The 16583-nt window shown below is 42.7% G+C and overlaps 1 protein-coding gene across 1 annotated transcript in view; it reads left to right on the forward strand.

Annotated features, from left to right (window-relative positions):
• LOC142955279 (receptor-type tyrosine-protein phosphatase gamma-like) overlaps positions 1-16583 on the forward strand; it is a 542528-nt gene that overhangs the window by 341574 nt on the left and 184371 nt on the right. Inside the window, exon 5 of the mRNA XM_076096741.1 lies at positions 15149-15244. Within this exon, the coding sequence (XP_075952856.1) occupies positions 15149-15244 (96 nt within the window). The remainder of the gene's footprint in view (positions 1-15148; positions 15245-16583) is intronic.

Consider the following 16583-nt stretch of genomic DNA (forward strand, 5'->3'; position numbering starts at 1 on the left):
CAGGGCCACAGGGTGTACCTTAAGTGACTGATCTTCCTCATCACCTTCAGTCTCGCCATAGGAAACCTCAGGGCTGGAATAGTTGGAGTGAAGAAGAGTTAGACAGCAGAGTGAAATGAAGTCGGGCCAGTGTTCATCCGTCCCCCTTCCTCCCCTCATGATGCCACTCAATGTTCGAGCAATTTCTGCCTCGCAGGAATTCATTTATATGTAAAACACAAAAGCCCAGACTACAGCGCTGACAAACATTATAAGCAGCCTCGGAAGTCCCACAGGTTTTATGCAATTGACCAGTGTATTGAAAACTTTGAACTTGGCAACATGAGAGCCAGTCTGTGATATGATTGGAGTTAACAAGGCAGCACTGTGCTCCCCCCTGGGTTTGCTTGTCAAGCTAGCGTTATGAGCTTCAAAACTAGATGTTCTGTACAAAACAAGAGCCAGGACTATCTTTTATCAAAAACAAATGCCCCCTCCCCAAACTCAAACTTATTTATTCACAAATGAACCATTTGGACCTCTGACTAAAACTGACAGAATTTCTCATACAAAATATTCTCTGAAGCTTAAAAAACAGTTGCACTTTCAGGGAACTGTCTCTGCTCTCTTTTTCCATCATATACTGTCTCAATCTCTCACCTTTCCCCCTCTCATCTCTTCACACTCCTGTTTACAAGACTCTTTGATGTTACCCTCACAATCTTGAGGATAATAATATTACAAACACTTCCTGATCCTGACACCTTTTTGCCAAAAAGACGTTGGTTAAATTATAATCCAGACCCACAAAAACACCATATTGCCAGCCTCAGCTGAATTAGTAGACCAGTAACCAGACCAGAAATAGACTGGCCAACCAGATCTTAAAAGACAGCACACACCTATCCTATCAGTATCATATCCTTATGCCCCATTCATTTTGTTCATGTACAACTAGTGTGTTAGCATTGTACACCCAATGCCAACACACAGAGCTAATGAAGGTAGGGCTGTTCGATGTCAACATGTTTTAAGATGTTAACGCATTCATATGTAGTATATATAGATATTCAATATGAATAGATTATATCAATATTTGGTTGGCCCTGCCAATAAAAACTCTTATTAAACTTAGGTTAGACATCCTCTCCTGGTTATGGCAAAAGCATGACCCGCCCTACTCTGGCTCTTTTTGGTTTACCCTGATATTCTACCCTTAAACCAATCTCACTCCTCATGCCTAAACTTTACCAACCCAACCAACAAAGGCAATGAGTGCTAGCCAATCAGAGGCAGAGTAGGGCGGGTCATGCCTTTGCCATAGCAGGATTCGTAATTTAGCTACCTGGTTTGGGAAATTTTTCGCTCCTGCCCCATTTGATGATGTCATACCAAAGAGGTTTAGGAAGTCTGGCCTAAGAGGGCAAAACCTGATTACACAAACGCTTAAACATTGCCCTCCAAAAGGACCCCTTATTTCTGACGCCGATATCGGGAGGACTGCATCGTCCTTCAGTGCCTTCCTGTTAACCGCTGATTTGCCACTTCTGTCATTAAGGCACACATTCTACTTTGTATGGTGCAGATAGAGGTCATAGTCAAAAGAGAAGAGTGTTGGCTGTTGGTAGGAAACGGGAAACAGAAATGATCCCGTCACAAGCTGTTTGGAACCATCCATCTACTCCCTAAAAGGTTTTTTGGCATCAGTAATGTTACGCTACTTCCACCTTTGTTCCTGGCGTACAAGAGTCATAATTCACACAGCTGCAAGGTAAACAAGTTTTGTTTAGGCAAACAAATAACAAATTCTGCTGTTACCCTCATGAGGACAGTTTGTTTACATGAACAGTGCAACTTGCTACTCCTCTCTGCAGGTTGCATACGGTATGTCTCTGAGTGGTGAATAGGTAAACTACAGTGATATCTCAAGATAGAAAATAAAAACTGAAATCTGCATTAGTATCCCAGGTACTTATGATTCAACCAAGATCATTTCTATTGAAATGACAAATGAATACGTTGGTTAATTTGTTGGCTATGGAAATAATAAGTATTGAAAAATGTGAGCAGATGTTTAATATGTTCTGAAGCAAAAGTGCATTCTGTCCTCCAAAGACTACGTTACTCACACTGAGTGGTGGCGTTTGTAATTTATTAGACAGAGGGTTGAACACATGTTGTCTTTGACTAGACATTTTATATTTTAACTTCTAAACCATCATTTGAAATTCATGTCGTCTTCCATTTTAAAGAGTGTGTGTGAGGATTTGGCCAGTTTTCAAAGACATGACGGATGGCGGCTTTGTTCTCGGATTTCCTGCTTGAGAAGAGTTATTCTCTGTGATAGATAATAGAATCTTGTAACATCAAAGAATGAATGCATGTACATTTAGTTTTCAGGTGGGTTGTTAGTTTTAAATCAGCTCGTCCTCCCCTCCCTCAGAAACCACTTAGAACATCTATAATAATGATGCATTAAGGTGTCAGCAGTGCAGGCTGCCATATTCATCACTGCAGCCTGTTCATGGAGAGAGTCTGTCTCCTGTGCTTACCTTCCCACATATTAATGCTTTTTTGAGTACATTACACTACATCACATCTGTGTCTGATGATGATATCACACACATACAAACACACACCCTCACACACACTGCGTCGATCTCATCCACCTTTGTTGCCAGATTTTTTATGCTCTTTTGTAATGGATGTAGCTCGGTAGCTAGCAACCTGTGTAACTAGCAACCCTTAACCCTACAAAGCTCTCGATTGTTTCTCCAGCGCTGAACTAGCCACATCAGTGACTCAGACATCTGGAACCAGGCAAACCAACCAGTGTTGGTTGGTTTGTTACTTTTTTGGTCCAGACTAAAATATCTGGATGGATAACGACTGGATGGATTGGTGTGAATTTTGGCACAGAAATGAATAATTCCTGCATTATGAATCCTAATGACTGAAAGTCATCACTTATCTGGGGAAATATTTCCAACATAGCCATCTACTTGATGGATGTGTGATCTTTGGTACAGACAGTCATGCCACTAACGTTGCTCTGCTGACTTTTCACTGGTGCCACCAGTCAGCGAGCAATGTGTGAACAAGATGGTGGCAGAAGACTCAACAAAAGTACAGTTAACTAGCTAGCTTGGTTAGCAAGCTGCATCCATAATTCAGGTTAGGTTATTCATTTGGATGCAAATTTTGGCTAGTGAAATATTACTTTAAAAAAATGTACTCACCATAAAAAAAGAGCAGACTCCTTTGAAATTTAACTTCTGATCCTAAACATTACCGCAAACGGTTACTGTTCATTAATACTGGGGCACAATAATTACAGCTAAATTCCACAATACAGAACAAGGTATTTGGCATACATCAATAATTGTAAAAAAAAGAAGAGCAGTGATCTCAACATTATCATTAAATAATATTTTCCGTCTTCCCACGATTGTTCCACCCCTCTGAATGTATTCAGTGACCAGAATGCATTAAAGTAACACAGGAAGGCTGTGATTGGTGAGCTGGCCGGATCACTTCCATTTCACTGTTTTATTTTTCTTCAGTGTCTTTGAGGTGCTTTTGATTGTCCGGCACTAAAGGATGTGTTCTAGACATGACACCCTCCTGTTCACGCTGGGCGGACGGAGCATAGAGGAGGTATTTTTAACCAAGACCTTGACCCGCCCATCAGCCTTCCTCCAGCTCTGATTACAGGTTGCAGCTCAGTTCACAACAAGCCTCAGACTGGCTGGGTGATAATGTCTTTTGACCTGATGTGAAGATGTAAAGGCAGGAAAGTGGACCCTGCTTGCCTCGGGAGCGACAGGGGGTTCCCCGCTCCTCTCCAAAGTGTTTTTCTGAGCAGAACATAAATCAGTTTTTTGGTATCGAGATGGCTTGCCTCCGGGCTCAACAGTGTCTCTACGTCTCGCTCTCAGGCTTTTGAACTCCAAGAAGAGAGAGGTGCTGTTACAGGCCCCCTGAGGCTGATCGCTGAGAGGGAGGCAGTCTTCCTCCTCCTCCCAGGGCACCATTTACCTAACTCTTTCGCCATCTCTTTGGCTGTCTTTTCCCACAAACCATTGCTTCAAATTATAGCCTTTCCTGCCTCCTGTTATTGGTAATTTTCAATATCCTGCTAGAGCATAGGAATCACTAGGAGGTGAGAGCTGAGAGATAGAGTGCTCCAATATTTGATAGACTTGTTATGGTGCCAGTGGGGATTATTGATATGCAAGGATACTCAGCTCAAAGACATCCCAAAGACAAACAGGAACACAAAGCAGTGACTCCTACCTCACAACGTGATAGAGTTCACTATAGTAGGAGTCGAACCTGAGTCACATAAATGTCTGCCTGTGGCTGGATTAATGAGCAGCACAGCACAGGGATTGAAGACTGTTACATTTATGAAACAACTCCTTCCTTCCTCTTCAACTCATGCTGTGACTGTGTGTGCTCAACACCGAACAGAGCTGACTTATGAAGTTATTTCAACAAAAAATGGATCACTTTTAGTGCTTTGCTCCTGTCATCTTTTTGATCATGTTGCATTTGTAAGAACTTTACAAAATGGGCCTTGATAGAAGGGCGTGTCGACAGGAGGTAGACATTGGGGCGACTGTGGCTCAGTGATAGAGAGTCGTCCTTCAATCAGAGGATTGACTGTTCGATCCCCAGCTCCATTAGTCCATGTCAATCAGAATCAGAATCAGCTTTATTCACCATGTATGCGTACGCATACAAGGAATTTTACTCTCAACATACATACACAGAATATACAAAAAAACAAAACAAGGACAACAAAGTAGAACAAAGGTAAGCATAGATATTTAACTACTATGTACAATATAAATATACATATATATATATATATATACAAAAGTATGTGAACATAAAGAACAACAACAATGGCAATGGAATGGAGGTAATAGTGCAGTGTGACTGATTAAGTGTTCATCAGAGTGATGGCCAGTGGAAAGAAGCTGTTCCTGTGACTGGTGGTTTTGGCGTACAGAGCCCTGTAGCGCCTACCAGAGGGGAGGAGTTGGAACAGCTTGCGTCCAGGGTGTGAGGGGTCTGCAGAGATCTTTCCAGCCCGTTTCCTGACTCTGGAGGTGAACAAGTCCAGGATAGAGGGCAGGCTGGAACCAATGATTCTCTCTGCAGACCTGACAATCCGTTGTTGTCTGTTTCTGTCCTGTTCGGTGGCCGATCCAAACCACACAGTGATGGAGGAGCAGAGAACAGACTGGATGATAGAGGAGTAAAACAGGATCAGCAGCTCCTGAGGCAGGTTGAACTTCCTGAGCTGGCGCAGGAAGTTCAACCTCCACTGGGCCTTTTTCCTGATGGTGTTGATGTTGGGGGCCCACTTCAGGTCCTGGGAGATTGTGGATCCCAGAAACCTGAAGGTCTCCACCACAGACACAGTGCTGTTGAGTATGGTGAGGGGGGGCAGTGTTGGGGGGCTCCTCCTGAAGTCCACTGTCATCTCCACAGTTTTGAGCCTGTTCAGCTCCAGGTTGTTCTGACCACACCAGAGGACCAGCTGTTCAGCTCCAAGTGTCTCGTCCAATATGTCCTTTGACAAGACACTTAACCCAGTACGTGTATGAATGTTAGATAGTCCTCATGGGCAGGTGGCACCTTGCATGGTAGCCCCTGCCATCAGTATGTATGAGTGTGAATGATGACATGCAGTGTTAAAGCGCTTTGAGATGACGGAAAACTAGAAAAGCACTTGAATAAAGAGCTACTCAGTTCTACAGGAACACTGCTGTTCCTTCATGTCATTGTCTTCTGTCTGGATCTCCAGGTGATGTGGTGCTTCACTTTTACACTGTGATCTGTAGCTTTAGCTTCTGTCTTTTTACTGCTGAACCAGTTTGATATTCTGGATATATCACAAACACATACTGTCTGCATCTCTCTGAAATCCCTTTTTTTTTTTTTTTTTTTAGTTAGATAACATTTCTTCATAGAAGTGCAGTTAGTGACCGTGTGGGCTCCGTGGTCACTTTGACAGCTTGACAGAGCAGCAGGGGGTGGGGCTTAGTGAAGGGTCACAGATGTAAGAAAGACCTGGTGCGAAATGTGCACCAGGTAAAGAGGTGCTGGTTGTGGAATATACTACGAAAACACAAACTATTTCTTATTTGTCATGTAACCTCTCCATGTAAAATCCCCGGTAGCCATGTGTCTTGGCCCAGCAGTCTCCCAAATCTGGCACGCTTGGCTCTCAGCTACATACATTATCACAAATTGTGATTGTTAGGCCAATTGTAATTATCATTTGGGCCTAATCGCTAATTTGACCGAGTGGGAGTCAGTCCTTTTCAGTTTGGGCCAGTTGTTGTTTAATGATGCTTGAACATCACATCAAAGAAAAACAAAAAGGGAAAATAAAATGGTGTGCCATGGCCCATGACTGAGAATTATTTTATAATCCGGTTCATCAGGTTTCAGTGCTAAGTCACCATCTTATTTCAAGTATGTATGTGTTTTATACCTGTACCCCAGGTGTAAAACACAACGAGCAGACAAATATGGGCCCGTCTTCATCTTTGTATGCCACATAAACCTGTTGTGGTCATTAATCTGCTGATATAACGGCCTACACGTCAGGCTTTCAGATTGGGATATTGACTGCAGGGATTGGTTCCCATTCACAAGAGTTCCCACAAGAGCATTCGTGAGGTCCAACACTCTTTTTGGGTGATAAGGTCTGGCTTGCTTTCCCTTTCAACCCAAAGGCGAGTTCTTCCCCCCTGTAGCAGTAGTGATGTGTCCCATCTGTGCACAGTTGGTACCACAGCTAGCCATCGTCAAGCAGATATTGACCAATCGACAGCAGTGCGATGATGTTGTTACTGGCAGTCTGAATCCTCTGCCTGCGCTGTCTGTCCTCAAGTCTTGGCAGACGCTCCTGTAGTTGTGTTTGCATGCTGGATGCCTCCCTCTCTTATAAATATGGAGAAAGTGGTGCAGTGGGCCAAATGCTAAATGAGCAGTGACACATACACAATAGGTTTGTGTTGGCAGGGTGAAAGCTCAGGGCAGGACACAACGTGATGACTGCTTCGCAAGTAATATGTCTAGCCCACTCTCAATCCTGAGAGAAGGCAGGAGGGTTAAAGCTTGATGTAGAAAGGAAACCAATAAGTGAGTAAATGAGAAAATGATGTCTCCGTTTTATGTACACCTATTGATGGTGCTTGTGTCTTTTTGCAACCAACATGGATCAACAGTTTCTCTTAGATCACTTGACGTTCTGAATGGCTTGTAGTCTTGATTTCCCCTTAAAGGTTTTATTTTGTTGAAAAAGAAACAACCACAGGCAACGTTATGGTACATTACCGCTACCAACTGGAATGGAGTGTGGATCAGGAAATGAGCATGTGTGGAGCGCCAGGGAGACGCAGACACTCAATTGTAAAATGAATCTAACTTGTTGCAGACGAGTCCGTGTGTCCGAGGCTTTATGCATAGACGGGTCTTAAGACAGGCTGCTACGACAGCTCCTAAAGACTCAGATGATGAATAAGAAAACTTCTAACTTTACTCTTAAAATACAGGTGTTTTTCTCAATAATTCATTTCTACTGATGCACTTTCTGGTAGAGGGATTGGAAAAAACTGTTTCAATAACAATACATTAATGCTCAAACAGGGTCATATGTAAGCCAAAAGGAAATGCTAAAAGGATTTTGCATATAAAAGTTAGTTTACCCTTCCTTGGTATTACTGCTCAGTCTGTTGACACAGTTGTATAATGTCTTCTGTGACTCTGTCGGACAAATTCATCCCACAGTAGAACTTGCGGGTGTAGAGTTTGAATGACTACAGAAGATAATATCTAGTTGTAAAATGGGAAATGTAGTATTCAGCGTTTTGGGAGCTGGTTCTAGATACTAGAGGTGTTTCCCCAACTTTATTGAAGTGCTATAATAAATCATTGGAGTGGCTCTTGAAATGATAGCTGCCTCATTCAGGAGCTGACCAACAGTAGATGGGCACTTGAGAAAGAAGAAAGAACAGACAGAATATTGTTCATGTCTTTATGGCTGTAGTTGTTGTAGTGTTGTAGTGTTATTTACATGGGCTGAGGTATTTTGATGGAATGACATCAAAACTAATTAATTTCTAATCAGCCACTGTTTGGCAGATCATTTCTAATCAATTATGACACTGAAATAAAATCCTGTTTAAGGGCCCTGAGTAGCATCGTCTTTTGTCCACTTTATGTCATCACTGTCCCATTTCATGCAGCCATCATGAGCGCAAACACGGCAGTGTTTGAACTGATTCTAATTGCTCTCACTGCTACATTCACAAGCGCAATCGCCTATGTTGACTTTAATTAATTCTCCACCTTTGGTAGAATGTGTTGTTCCAGTTGAGCTGTCTCTGCAATAAATTCACCAAACAAACTATAGCAGCCTTCTTGACAACTGTTCACTCCGCAAGTAGATGGAAAAGCGATGTGCACAGAGCTCTTTATGTGAGGATTAGTAAGTTGGAGAAAGAGCTAGACAAGTGATATTGGCAGTGTTGATCTTGGCGAGGAAAAAGAGCACAGAAGTGCTCTTGGCATGCAGGGAGGCAGTGTTTCTAGACACTGCAAACTATGTAAACACATGTGCATATGAACACAGTTTCAATAAACATGCAGACACGCATAATGTGTTTTCATTTCAACATTTGCTGTGTGCCTAAATGCGTCATGCCTCCATATCACCATGACAACGAGTGGTTTGACCAGTTTTCTGAGAGTTGTTCTCATTGTTTTCACTGAGCAATAACGCATCATACAAGTCCATCTCCCAGTGTTATTGACTTCAGGCTGCATCCTGGTTATCTCTTGACAATTTACTCTCTATTTATCACCTTTACTGCGGCTGGGTTTATGTAATCTCAATACATTTGATAATAATAATTAGTTTGTCCAGTTCATTGAAATAGGTTTAATATCAGCCTAGACCTGAACAGGATATCAAGGAATTCAAGTCAAAAGGCTGAAGTCCAATTGTTTTATTACACATTGTCATTTCTTAAAGTTATAATAAGTACATTTCATTTTGTGTTGATTTTGGCGGTCCTTGTGGACAAAGGTGGTAGTGTTTCAGAGAACCAAATTCCCTTTAGAAAACCTTTCCTTCTGCTGCTGCAGGGTCTGACCGTCTGCTCCGCTCAGTCCTGGTTCTCCCGTGCTTGCCTTCCCTCTAGGGCAGGGGTCACTAATAGGCGGACCGCAGTCCGGATCCGGATCCAGACGACCCCTAAAACTGATAGATAATTGAGAAATATTCAAATTGACGGAGCGCTTCTGTTTTAACCGGCACAGTTTTTCTATCCTTTACGACTCGTTCCGCAGTCCAGGAGACACACCGACCAGTTACATGCGTTGTAAATCACATCACGTGATGCTGCTCAGCCAATCAAATATGTGTATTCTGATAAACTTCCAAACTCGAGTGAGATTTACACACACAGGGGGAGACGGGCGACAGGCCGAGTAGTTGGAGGATAGTACATGAGTCAGAGAAGTTATTTCACATGACGTTCTCCAGGAAGAGAAAAGTGGTCAGAGAGACCAGAGAGACCAGAGAGAGACCAGGAGACCAGAGAGAGAGAGACCAGAGAGAGACCAGAGAGACCAGAGCGAGACCAGGAGACCAGAGAGAGATAGACCAGAGAGAGACCAGGAGACCAGAGAGAGACCAGGAGACCAGAGAGAGAGACCAGAGAGAGACCAGGAGACCAGAGAGAGAGAGACCAGAGAGACCAGAGAGAGAGACCAGAGAGAGACCAGGAGACCAGAGAGACCAGAGAGAGAGACCAGAGAGAGACCAGGAGACCAGAGAGAGAGACCAGAGAGACCAGGAGACCAGAGAGAGAGACCAGAGAGAGAGACCAGAGAGACCAGAGAGAGACCAGAGAGAGACCAGAGAGAGAGACCAGGAGACCAGAGAGAGAGACCAGAGAGAGCGGAGAGAGAGACCAGGAGACCAGAGAGAGCAGAGAGAGAGACCAGATAGAGCAGAGAGAGACCAGAGAGAGAGACCAGGGAGAGAGACCAGAGAGAGAGCAGAGAGACCAGAGAGAGACCAGAGAGACCAGAGTCTTTAACCAACAATGAACAGACTGTTATCGGTTCATTCTTCCTACGGAGAGTTTAAAACCTGAATGTCTCATATATTCAGAGACCATGAGGATTATTAAAAGCAGCAATGTGAAGTGCCACTAAAGAGACAAAGCACTAATCTTTTGAGCAAACGTACCCACTCACATCCACAATGAAGTCACAGATAATAAATGATCTAAGAGCCCAATATGATCAGAATCCTAACTCATGACTTCACTGTCCAACAATGATGTTACCAGAGAGGATAGAGCTGAAACAAGTGGTTTAATACAGTGTTTTTCAACCTTTTCTGAGCCGCGGCACATTTTTGACATTAAAAAGATCCTGCGGCACACCAACAACGTTACAAAATGACACCTTTTAGCATAATACAGCATATATACCAGGGGTGTCAATCTCAATCACAGAGAGGGCCAAAATAAGAAATTGTGACTACGTTGAGGGCCAAATAGAGTCACCATGTAATAAACAGGATAGAAGGGATATTGGACAAAGTGCAAAAAGAATACATGTTGAGGTAGGTTACATTATTTTATGCATACGTACCAGAGCCAGATGTTTGGTGTCTTTTCTTGGCTGCCAGTTCATTAATATCTGGAGTTAGGTTCTGTGGAAACCCTCACGATGGAGTGAAGGTGCATCAGTGAGACTCCTGTGGGTTTGTGTTCATCTTCATCACAGAGAACAGCTGCTCACACAGGTATGTGCTTCCAAACATGCAGAGCGTTTGAGCAGCATGGAGGCGGAGTTGAGGCATCGTTTCGGGGGTGAAGCTTGGAAACTGTGCAGCGCCCTCAGAGTCACACTTTGCCTTGAGTGTCATTACACTGGAGCTCTATCAGCTCCACAGGTGCTCTTTCCACGTCAACTGCAAACGGATTGCTGAGCAGTTCAGATTTACATTTCTGAGCTGCAAAGTCGGTAAATCGCAGAGTGAACTCTGTGCCAAGTGCATCCAGTTTATCAGCAACACGCGGAGTCGGGAACACAGCGGTGGACTTTTACTGCATCACACATGTCTGTGATCACACATCCCCGTCCCTGAAGCTGCAGGTTAACGCAGTGAGATGCTTCGTTATGTTGCACATAAAGCCAGCTCACATCGCCACTTTTCATCCCGGAGCTCTGTGGTGTGGCGGGCCAGTTATGATAAACATATATTTTCTGGCGGGCCGTTGTACCGAGGGCCGGATACATACTGACAATTTAATGACAAGTCTCTCAAAGTGTTGATCCTTATAGGCTTTTCATCTGGGTTATCTTGTCCAGGGCCCAGTTCAGAGTCTGCATTTTTCCTTTTCAAATAATTCTCCATCGCTGTTCGTCTTGTCACCGCAACTTCTCCCGCGCGTCATTTCATTCTACTGTCTTACATGAACACGTCATTACTGCGCTACCTACTGCCCCCCACTGGCATGGAAGAGCATGTATTACTTAGCCAGACACTATATTGCAGCTCAGACGCTCAACAATGGCAAAGTATTTGCAACAACTAAATAATATTCTTTTGGACTCATCAAGTGAAATTGGACATTTTCCCACGGCACACCTGATGATCTCTCACGGTACACTGGTTGAAAATCACTGGTTTAATAACACAGAAAGTCCATGAACACACTCTTATTAGAAAATGATATCATATTATATGTTTTCTTGGTTGACATCACTTCACCCTGAATGAACTGAATATAAAGCTGCAGGACAATTCAGTGAAATTAATTTCTTTAAAATGTAGTACTTTATTTTAAGATGCACATTTTTCAAAATCTTTCTGTCATTTATTCTTAAATGCAGAACTTATTTTACTTAAAAGGAGAAAAGAGCATTGCATTTTCATTGAAAACCCCTTCTCTAGCGGGTCCAGCAATACGGCCTGGGTCTCCAGCAGCATGGTGTCGGTCTTGGCTTCCAGAGAGAGTGAGTCGCACAAAGCCCCACTTTCAATCTTGTGCTTATAAGTGTAGCACCCCGTTGCCACAGAGACCCGGTTCAAAACACCGTAAAGGCATATACACACAGGAAGCAGGGTTATGAAAATACAACTCTTTTATTGGTACAAATATAACTATGTGGAGTAACCAGTGACAGCTGGTTTAGCGGGCAGGAGGAGTTCACAGACCATGCGCTCAGATCGCATCACAAACAATTTAAAGCAAAACAAACAAAACAACAAACCATGGCAGCGTCTCACTAACTAGAAAAGAAATGAAAACAAAAACATAAGTAATCACAAACAACTGCCAATAAACGGAAAACAAACCCAAATTCAACCCACCGAATGTTCAGCAACCCAGCCACCCCCACTTGGATTGCCCCCAGCTACCATTGGGTGCACTGCTCAGGAAGCTCTAAAAAACACACAAATACAACATTACATCTTTCTTGATGGTACCCAATCTCCCCAGCATGCGACATACATAAAGAAAAACCCTTCCACTCTAAATATCTATACCTGCATCAGCCATCCCCCAAACACACGCTGTCCCCTCCGTACCGGATGCCTCCCAGACACTGCGCTACCGACGCACCTTATCATGCGGCCTCACGTTATGTCTCCGCTTGTTGCGGGAGAGCAAGTAGTTGGACTCAGCACCCCCGCTCGTGGCGGCGGAGACAGAGAGCAGACTCAGCACACCCGCTCGTGACACCGGAGAGAACGACAAAGCACGCGATTTGCCAGCAGGTGCATCTTTTCAGCTAATCAGGGCCCGTGCACCCCATTACCGGTCCGGCGGACCCAATAGTTTCACCCCGTCTGTTCCACTTGGTTACATCAGTTTCTTTGAAATAAGTTATTCAACATACAAATGCATAAAATAATGACCAGTAGTTTAAGAAATCTTAGTCGATCAAGACTACAACAGCTCATTAGTCTAGTGCAGTGGTTCTCAAACTGTTTCTGTCGCGCCCCACTTTGGAAGAAGAAAAATGTTCATGCCCCACCGCCCCAACAAAATTGTAACAAAAGGGTCCATGTTGAATTTTTATTGAAATAACATTTTGTGACTCCTCCGTCTGTGCTTTTTCAAATAATAGAATAAAGAAAATTGCAATCACTTTTAAGTAAACCAGATTGCTCCATCAGACAAAAACTAATAAAATGTGCAATCACTTTGTTAGAACAATGCGAATAAAGTTATATCTGTGCAAAAAATAACTACAATTTGGCAAAAAATAGCTTATTACAATTGGCTGATATGAGATGCTAAGTCATAATTATGAGATAGTATCTCATTATAATGACTTACAGGATCTGTAATTTTTCCTCACAGTGGCGGAAACGGGCTTCCATACATTTTGCCATGTATTGATTAATTACTTAAAAAAAAAAAAAAGATTCTGCATTTCCCCCTGCGCCCCACCTGTAATACCACCGCGCCCCACTAGAGGAGCGCGCCCCACAGTTTGAGAACCACTGGTCTAGTGGTTGATGCACAGGTTTGCACCCTGCATTATGCACCCCTGGAGAGGTGGTGTGTAATGCGTGGAGACATCAGCCGTTTTAAAGAAATAAAGTAAAGCTTGTTTACGTTATTTAAGGTGATACATTCAAATGAGCCAATGTTGTCTTTTGGTTACACATGGGACACATGTAGGCCTACAGTACCCTGGGTGAAAGTCCTGTGTTGACCCATTCTCCTCCCTTCATGGACTTCTGTGGACTATGTTTAGGAATGTATTTGTGATATGTCAAAAACACATTTAAAAAAATAAATTTCCCTGGAAACGTAATTGTTTCACTGTAAAAGAACGCAGTAGTATTTTATTTAGAGCAGAGGTAGCCAACACGGTGCCTGCAGGCACCTGGTCGCCCGCAGGGACCACGTGAGTCGCCCGCAAGGCATGTTTTTAAAATAGCACTAGTATGAAGGCAAATCACTGTCAAAATCCCAGAGCGCAAATAAGATCCACGCGCGCACGTGTGTAGAGGTCCCGCGCTTGCAAATTAAACAGCAGCGCGCGTATATTACTATGACGAGTGCTTTCACATCACACGCGCAGAATATCTCTGCTTGCGCGAGCAAAATTGCAGCCTGCGAGGAGAAAACCATGCTTTGAGCGTGAGGGCGTCCCCTAGCGCGGGACTGCATCACTGCTCTTCTGCTCAAAACTTTCACCTGCTCCTCGCAAGTAGTTTTTCTTTTTGACACTGAGTGGGCGGACCCAGTCACCGTTGTATAACTACATTTAATTGGTTAGAATCCTCGTCTTTGGGTTGGCGGGATATCACTCTGATATCAATCTTACATAACTGATCATTTGTATAAACATGGGACAGAGTTCATGATTTGTTCAAAAATGTTACAAAGGTAGTGGTTCGTACAGACGAGACATGATGTGAAGATATAATTCATAATTTCGTACAAAATGTTAGAAGTGATAAGTTGTACAAAAATATAACAGGTGTGATTTTGAACAAACTACACAATCATTGCTAATAATTATTGTGAGGAATAATTAACATTAACATGTGATCAGACAGTCCCTTTACATATATTATTATTATTATTATTATTAAAAGGTGATCTGTGCAACTTTGTTATTCAGGAAGTTTGTATCAAACAAGTAGCTCTTCGTACTACTCGGTACCCTTGAAGTAGCTCTCCGTTTAAAGCAGGGGTCGCCAACCTTTTTGAGAGTAAAGAATGTATTGATACATGATACAATCAGGGGTGACTGTGGCTCAGTGGTAGAGCAGGTTGGAACGGCGGTGCGATCCCCGGCTCCGCTAGTCCATGTTGATGCGTCCTTGGGTAAGACTGTTCCTGCAGCGTGTGAATGTAGTATGAATGTTAGTTAGTCCTGATAGGCAGGGGGCATAGTCCATTTACTATTTAGTTATTTTCTTCTTACACATGCACTCATTTTGGCTACTTATACAAATTCCAAGAGAGATGGTGATATCAGCAGTTGTTAACTGTGATGGAGATGTCAGAACCATTTGTTGTAGTGTCTTTGCGTCGGTAAGATTTGATTTAATGTGTGTCCCCCAACCTAACCTGTGTGTTTCTGTCTGTCACAGATGCAGATCTACATGTACAATTCAGATGACTTTGACAGCCTCAGTGCAGCTCTGAGGCAGAAGAGGATCATCGCAGCCATGGCCGTGTTTTTTCAGGTAGGAGCCTATTTTTCCCGTACAGTTTATATTTGAGCATGTATACAGAAGTCTTATTAAAAGATGAGGAACAGGCACGTTTGGAGGATCATCCTTAAACTAAACTTTCGTCATTATTTGTTTATCATTGAGCTGGTTTATTTGTCATCTGTGACAACTAAACAAAACAGTTCTGTCTCGTTATCTTACATGGAAATGTAGGCCAACTGTAGGGTTTAGTATTTTGATGTTCTTTTGCGAAAACCTCATTTAGCTGAAGTCTTATCAGACGGACTTGAGCTCACTGTGTAAAGTCTGTGGAGGCTCAGCTGACAATGTGGGACGATATAATATCGTATTCTTCATTAATAATGAGCTGTTGTTAAGATTTTAAATTGCGATTGGTTCAAACGTTTTCTGGGTTTGACTGAGCAGAAATACATCCATCAAAAATGGCCAAAGCATACGGCTGAGGGAGACTATTAAACAGAATTTACTCGGCATCTTTAAGAAATACCCAAAGGTAAGTTGCTAAAATTAAACAATTCTTATCATTTAAGTTACAGTTCAACCTAGTTCAATTATATTAACAGAAGCAATAGAGAGTACTCAATGAATTATTATTAGTAGTAGTATTATTGTTATTGTTTATGTTGTTTTTATTGTTAGTATTATTATGTCAATATTTACATAAATTCAAACCAATGGAGTACAAGAACATCTGTTGGTCATATTTATTTATTGATGTAAATATGAGCCTGTGGATTCTAAATCAAACTTGAACTTGAAATACTAAAATTAGCATTAAAATGAGTTTAGTGTGGGGGAGGAGGATGAGGTCGGAGGTCAGTGTGTGTGTGCTTGTATATCCTCAAAAGGGTGAACTGTATGTCTCGTCTCTCTCCTCAGTTTGCTTTTAGCGGTGGTTTTTTTCCGGAAGCTAAACCCCGATGATGTGTGTGTGAGTGTGTCATGGCGTGTGATTATGAGCTGTAAGACCTGTAGATCAAGATCAGTCTCTCCTGCCACCAGCAGTGATCTCAGGCCTGTTTAGTGGAGCTGTGGGGGACTGGGATCATTGTCAGCTCGAACACTCTCAATTGGCAGGAATAGAAAGTTAATCTGAGGCCATCGATTACCTAAGTGGACTCTTACTTGGACCATTAACCCCCCGTTAATATTTCCCCCTCTCACTTCAGTCTCTCTTCCACTCCCTGGCTATCAGCTGTGTATATGTCTAAAGTGGTCCTAATCTGTTTTTCTTTTGCACACGACTCAGATCTGTATTTTTTATAGCATTGTGAACATCACAAGTCCCCCGGAATCTGATCTTTTCAATTCTGATTTAGTTCACTTTCAT

This window comes from Anarhichas minor, unplaced genomic scaffold, assembly GCF_050575085.1.
Source record: "Anarhichas minor isolate MPS153535 unplaced genomic scaffold, ASM5057508v1 ptg000023l, whole genome shotgun sequence".
NCBI lineage: Eukaryota > Metazoa > Chordata > Actinopteri > Perciformes > Anarhichadidae > Anarhichas > Anarhichas minor.